At 48.8% G+C, this 7360-nt stretch overlaps 1 protein-coding gene across 1 annotated transcript in view; it reads right to left on the reverse strand.

Annotated features, from left to right (window-relative positions):
- Positions 1-4706: 4706 nt before the first annotated feature.
- SOWAHA (sosondowah ankyrin repeat domain family member A) overlaps positions 4707-7360 on the reverse strand; it is a 3252-nt gene continuing 598 nt past the window's right edge. The window contains exon 2 of the mRNA XM_039701597.1: positions 4707-7359. Within this exon, the coding sequence (XP_039557531.1) occupies positions 6492-7359 (868 nt within the window). The 3' untranslated portion in view covers positions 4707-6491. The remainder of the gene's footprint in view (position 7360) is intronic.

The following is a 7360-nucleotide window of genomic DNA, read 5'->3' on the forward strand; positions in this document are numbered from 1 at the left end:
CTGGAGGTCTTTTGGGGAAGCAGACCCACAGGGATTATGGAAATAAAACCCAGTGCAGTGCTTGTATATAATTACTGCTCATACCATCACTCGCCAGCCTTCTGTCTGTGACCCCTGCAGCAAAGGCACTGCGTTACCTCTGACCAGAGCCCTGCAAAGTCTCAGCTTCAAGAGACTTTGGCAACGCCCCGTGCTTCTTATGTAAACGAAGTCAGGTTGTGTGAGTGGGGGAAATGCAAGGAATGGAGAAGTTCCCTGGTACCTGACCCTCCAGGAGAGCGGTCAGGAAATCCCCGCCACCGCCCAGCCTCGGGATCCTCCTCCTGCTGCCGCCTGCCAGCCTGATCCTTTCCCAGGTAACACACAATGTGAGCCCGGCTCCATGGAGAATTGTAATCGGAGCGCTGCGGGGAGCTGTCTCCGTGAATTAATGACAGCTGCAGCCTGGAGAACAGCGGGGCTGAGGGGAAGGAAGAGGTGGAAGAGGCAAATGCAGGCGGCCGGCTCTCGCCGTGGTGCGCCGGCGGTGGGAGGCTGGTGGGATTCCAGGAACGAGCTCTGCATCTCGCTTGGCCACCCACGCACGGGTGGCGTGGGGGGAGACTGCGATAGCTCCTGTTGGGCTGTGTGGGCCGGATTTGGGGCTGAGGAGCTGGCTGGTGCTGCCCGGGGCAGAGCCCTGTGCCGTGCGGGAGCGCTCAGGGGCAGCAGCGGCCGGGAGATGTCAGACACAGCCGCTGTCTAGAACTGCAGCTAGCATCCACCGCAGTGTGTGGGAGTCACTGCTGGACCAGCAGCTGCTGCTTCAGCCTTTTGGGCCCTACATGGAAGGATTTTCATTATTTTGTTTGAAACCCCAGCCTCATTTTCTTCACTGGGGCATTATGCTGGGGGATTTTTGGATGTGGAACTAATTAAGGAACAGAGAGCTGCAGGAGTTAATGCAAATGTACTCTGCAAAAAGATCTGTTTCGTGCTTGTAAGAGCTGTATTTAATAAGTAGAAGGATGTTCTCTCTGCTTTGAGAATTCATGGCAACCATCTGAATAAATTTTTTAAAATAAACTCAGAGCAGCATTGCAAAACTAATGTTCTGTGCCTGGAGGGAGCCCACATAGACATTAAGGAATAATCAGCCTGTAGGAATCATGCAACCTCTGGGGTTCACAAAAGGCTCTCAAGAAGCAGCACTTGAATTTCACTGCTAAATGGAGAGAGGCATTAAAGGTTATCAGAGACTCTAAAATACCACATGAGCCTTGAAGCTGAGTCATCTCATGGATAAATCCACAGAGAGACAATATGGGCTGCACTGATAGTCTTGATTTAGAGAAAAAGAGACATTTCTAAAAATGTGAATAAAGACCCAGAGGTCTTTCCAATGGGCTCAGCCCATGGTGGAAGAGTAAGAACATCCAAAACTACCTCAAAAGGGAACCACTTGTGAAACAACCTCTCCAGAGACCCCTGCCCTGTGACAGCTCCTGATGGCATGGCTGGTGCCTGCAGGACCCCTTTTGGGGTCTCAGATGCTCCCTGCTGAGCACAGGGTCAGTGTCACCTGATGTCACAGTGGCTGCTTGCAGAGGTCTGGTCTGGAGCTGGTCCCAGCCTGGAGTGAAGCTGCAGCTCTTTGTTGCAACGGGAAAGCTACCATGGGAAGAAGAAAATACAACCCAAAAAACATGCTGAGAAAGCCTGTCTGTACCACTGCAGTTTGTTATTGTCACCATATTGGTGAATCTTGTTCGTGTGACCATCTGCCTCATGCAGAAGCCTGTGGGTGAGGACTCCAGGGAAGGCCTGGCACCCCAATACCTCCCATCAAGGCCTTGTGTGTTTGGGTATCAGGTTCTGTTCAGTGGAAATGAACGTTATTTGGTTTGTGTCAGCTGTGACTCCACGGTGCTTGCTGTGCTTCTCAGCTGGAGTCTCTTCTTGTCTGGAGGGTCTCAAGGGATGGGGATGAATGATTTTCCTCTTGGGAAATGGTGGTTTGGGTTTGGCTAAGAACTCATGCTTTCAGGTGAACAAAAGTAATGCCCTCCCTGGGACAAACATAGAGCAGAAGTTCTACCGGGAAAGGGAAAGCTGAACACTGCCAGCTTTTTATTGTGCACATCTCTATTTTCTCTTCACAGAAAGGGAAGAAGATGTACTAAAGCTGTGCTAATATTAACAGTATGGATCTATTTTGTGTCGTTCCAGGTAACACAGGCAGTATAAAGGGTCAATGTGCTTAATGACTTGTTTTGTCTTCTAAATTACTGAAATAAACCTTGAAACTGGAATGGAAATATTCTTCAAAAGGACTCAGAGTTTTTGATCTGTGCTGTCCTGCTCTGCCCCTGCTCTCCCCCTCCAGCAAACAAACACCACACTGTTTGTGCTCCTGCTACATGCTGGCCAAGTCCCTATTAACAACCTCTTAATTTGGGGAGTCCCACAATAGTACAAACAACTGGAAAGGGCAAAAACTGCCATGCTGCTATTTTATTCAGATTAATATGCAAATCAGGAGACAAGTACATCCAAGGAATGTAGGTCATGGTGGAAACACGAAGAGAGGGAGCAAGAGATGAGCAATGGGCAATCAGGGGACTGTCTAGAAATGCTTCCTCTACCTCCAGCTGGTGGCTGCAGCTCCCATTGGTCTTTTGGAGTTACTGTGACTCTTCCACTGGACCGTGGGTTTGTGATGAAGCTGAAAGCTCATTAAGACTCCTCTGCAGTGCAGGAACGGGGTTTCCTGGGTTTTCATAGTCCACGTTTCTGTGCAGCACTCACAAGAGAATGGAGACAGCCAAAAATCTCTGTGAGCCTGACCACAACCACACTGCCTCACACTGCTCAAACAGCCACATCCGGGAGGACAAAGTCTGTCCCTTTGTGCAGAATTGTGGTTTAGGGTTTGTTTGCAGAGCTCTTCAGAGCAGGTTTTGGAGCTGATACTCCTCAGAACAAAATGTGCCAAGGAACAGACAAACCAAGTTATCCTTAGCAGGCAGACTGAGCCAGGGTCAGGCAAACAGTAGCTTTCCTGATCCCTAGTGCTGCTGAACTAAAATCAGAGCTAGTTTTCATTTGTGTGGGCGCTCCACAGAATGCGCATTCACAGGGTGGGGGAATGACACTGCTCATGCTGCCTACAGGCCTAAAAACATTATCTTGATTTCAATTTGCATATCAGTACTGACTGTGTGCTTTAAAGAAGTGACCAAGGTGATTATCTACATTTTATAGCAGGACTGAGACATGCTGAGAGGGCAGGCTAATAACCAAGGCAAAATACCACCAAGCTGCTGAGTCCTGCCCCTGTGCCTGAGCTGTGCCTTCCATCTCCAGCCTTCCCCACCACTAAGCCCCCTCCTGGAGCCGGGAGCAGAGCCAGGGGGCCTCAGATCTCTTGGTTTTAATCTTTCCTGCTCTTAGCTTTGACGGTGCCTTGGGCAGCTCCCAGCTCTGGACTGAGCCAGGGATTCAAAGGCTGCTGCCCAGCCCCGGCACAGCCCCTGCCCCAGGCCAGCGTGCTGAGGTAACCCAGTCCTCCTCTCAGCTCTTCCTGTGAAAACACCATGGCTAAAATCCACAGCTGTCATTCATTCAGGTGAAAATCCTACTGCCTTCAGCCACATTTGGGCTTGAAAATGAGAATTAGGCAGAATCAGTCACGCTGAGGGATTCATAAAACAGTCCTGCTTTAGCCTTTTGCAGGAAAACACTCTCATGATCACTCATCACCCTACAGTGTCCCTTCCCACAGTTTAAAGGGCGACATTGGAACCCAAAACACAGCCAGGCTGAAGGACTGGTTTTACTTCTAGCTAAAGGCACTACATATACCTGTAAGATGACAGCAGTGTGTTCTCAATACCTCTCAGTACCTGTCTGCACCTGACGTTGTACTGCACTTCGTGTACTCATCCCAGCCTCCCTAAACACCTTCTTTTCCTTCATCAGCTCGACGAGGAGGAGGAAGGAGCTGAGTCACTGCACAAACTTGCTGGCAGTGCCTGGCCCAGCCTGCCCCACCCACAGCACCTGGCCTTGTGAGCACCTCTGTGCCCCCAGCCTCCTGCCTAGCCTCCAGCACTGCCTGGGGCATGCTGAAGAGGTCCCTTGCTGCTGGCCATTTTCTATCACACCAGCTCATCGCTGCGATGCCTCTGAGGAAGGAGTAATGCAGGATTTTCTTGGTGATATGTGTTGCAATGAAGTCTCATCTCAACTGTGACTTCTCCGACAAAACAAAGAGAAGCAATGAAACCTTCTCCCTACTTTCCTGGGGTGAAATCACAATCATGCTGTCCAGATTAGTCAGGTGGGGTTTTTAAACACAAAACACTCCATCCTTGAACCCTGCCTCTGGCTCACGCAGGCTTGACTCTGAAGGAGCACTAAAGTTCAGCAATGTTGTCTGAACAGGTATCAAGCCTATTCCCATAATTATTGAACAAACTTCTCAATAAGGCCAAGCCAAACTGGAGTGTTTGCAATTCCCACAGAAACAGAACCCTTTCACCAGGCAGTGTCAGTGCCTCAGAGGGAACATGAATGTGCAGACACAAAAAAAAGTTCTATGTCCGTACACTTGGAAAGACTCTTTAGAACAGAGCCCTGTTTTTCCCAGAACTCTGCAAGCTGGCAGAGTGCAGCACAAATCACAGCTTCAAAGGACCACGCTGGTCAATGGTTACACCAACAGCTAGAGCAAATTGGATTTTATTTTTTTTAAACCCTACTCCAGATATAGTAGTCATGAGGTGCTTGATCATTAACCTCTGCTTAACAACTTAATTAGTTCAATCCAGAAGCAGACCGGTGCAGAATAATGCAGTCTCTTCCTAGAACAGGTGCATCAGAGCTGGCTGCAACCTCTGATCACATTCCCAACGAATGTCACCAACTCCAGGAACTTCAGGGAGAGTGTTTTGAAGTAAAGAGGGCAGTGCCTCCATCTTCAGTCCTACAGCATTCCTTGTGAGTGTTTAGGACAAGCCAATTAGAACCAATTACAAATACTAGGTTTAATGCAAGGCAGAAAAAAACAAAACATTCCTGAAGTCACTGACCTGGAAGGAAAACAAACTGCAAAGCATGCAAACTAGTGTTTCAATGCAGAAACCCAAACAGAGCCAGTGCAGCATTGCTCTCACCTTCAGCACCTCTCAATGGTACAGGTTTCTATCACAGTTTTAAAGAAAACGTGCTGGTGTAGCAGACTTGTTCCAGAAGTCAGATTCTGTTCACAGCTCTTTGCATTAATTTTAACCAAGCAGTAATTAAAATAATAATAGTCTTAGTGCAAACCTAACATGCAGTTAGCATGCTTTTTGAGCTATATGTAGTTCTATATATAGAACAATTACGTTTATCATTTAAAAGAAGAAGAAGAGTTCGTTTTAGGTCAATGATTCAGGCTGTTGAGATAAATGCTGCTTCAAGAGGTCATGCAGAGGTTCTATCATGAAACACCTAACATTACATAAAGCCCCATGTTTATAAATATTTATTGTAAATAGGTCAAAAGGGGCCAAGTTTTAAACAAAATAATCAGACATACAAGCCTAACTTTGTTTCCAGTTGGCTACTCAGAAACTCTGAGAGATCCAATTCCCAGTTTTTCAGTTCAATTTTTCACAATCAATAAGGTTCTTTATTCAGCTTAAGTCATTGAACAACAGTGAAGTTTAAATGTTCACAGTATTGTCAAGACATGTGGTAAGTACCACCTGGTCAATAAGTCTTTCAGGAAGAGAGAAAATCTTAAACCACTAGCCAAGCTTTCCAACTGAGGTAGACAAGTCATGGTGACGTGAGTGCTGAAGGTCAGGGTCTATCTTTTAAAGTAATTTAGCTAATAAAATGCATCAGGCAACAATTGAGATTGTTATGTTAGTATTTCTGATGTGAAATACTGAGGGAGTGAGAAGCTCTCAAAGTGAGAAACTTTGTTTTTAAAAAGTATACCATTTTTGTAAATAGAAATATCCTTCTTCTACTACCAAAATATTCAGAAACATCATAGAAAACTATGCATCTTTCCTCTGATAATTTAATCCTGTTAGATAACAAGCCTTGTTAAAGTAGCCAGCTACCAGCTTGGTGTTCACAGTGTAAAATATGCAATCCTTCACTTGCTTCTGCCCTCCAGCTGAACACAGATCAAGAAGGCTGTACCTCAGGCATTTTTACCTGTCCACACACACATAGGCTGTTAGTTTTTCAACCATTAGGTGCAAAGTCTGTGGTCTCCACCAACAGACCAGCACGATGGTACACACAGCATGGACAGCTCTTCTGGCAGCTCCCTTTCCACAGGCACCTGGGGCTGGGCTCCACGCTGTGGGCTCTGGATGTACACCCTACCACTGATTCAGTTAAAAACCCAAAAAGACAGACACAGACAGAAAAAATCCAAACTCTTCTGCAAGAGAAAGCTGAGACAGCAGCCGTGCTATTAAACCATGTTGATCACAGTAAGGCAGAGGCTAGTGGCCAAAGAACAGCTCAGAAACAGGTCTGCGTTTCACGACAACCTCTTCCTCCTCCTCCGCTACCTCAGAGAGTGAGGAATATGAAGGGAAGCCCCCTCTGATCTTCGGCTTCCTCCTCGGGCCCGTAGTGGCAGTCAGAAGCTTGTTTAAAGTTGAGGGCCTCCTTAAACCTTTGGTGAGATCATAGAAAGCCATGTCATCGGATATGACTCCCAGGAAAGTGCTCGTGGAGCTCAAGATTGAAGCCGCAAGCTTTGTAGACTTCTTGATGGGCACGGAGTGTTCCATGTTTTGGGAAAGGCTGGGGTCCCCCAGCAAACGCCTAATTGTAAGGGATGTCCCTTCCTTTAAGTACTGGTGCGGCTTCTTCCCACTGTAGTCCCTCAGGTCAATCTTGGCGTGGTAGCTGTAGACGAGCATGGTGATGATCTTCTCCTGGCCGTGGATAGCAGCCAGGTGCAGCGCCGTGTAGCCACCGTGCGACCTGGCGTCCACATTGACGCGGGACCCGCCCTTCTCGGCCGCCCGGATGATGTTGGTCACCATGTCGCAGTTGCCGCTCTTGGCGGCCCAGTGCAGGGCGGTGAAGCCCGAGATGAAGTCCCTGCGAGCCGCCAGGCTGGCGTCGCCCAGCAGCAGCCCGTGGAGCTGCTGCGTCCACTGCCCGTCGGCCGCCAGCACCAGCCACTGGTGCTCCGCCTGCTCCAGCGGCACCACCGTCTCCTCGCTGGCCCGGTGGTTCTTGGCCCCCCTCCGCAGCCCGGGCGAGCGGGACCCGGCCTCCTCGTCCAGCGGCGGCGGGGACAGCGGGCTGGGCTGCTCGGGCGGCCCGGCGGCGGCGGGGGCCGGCACGCAGCGCACGG

Source organism: Passer montanus, unplaced genomic scaffold (genome assembly GCF_014805655.1).
Source record: "Passer montanus isolate IOZ18808 unplaced genomic scaffold, ASM1480565v1 scaffold15, whole genome shotgun sequence".
NCBI lineage: Eukaryota > Metazoa > Chordata > Aves > Passeriformes > Passeridae > Passer > Passer montanus.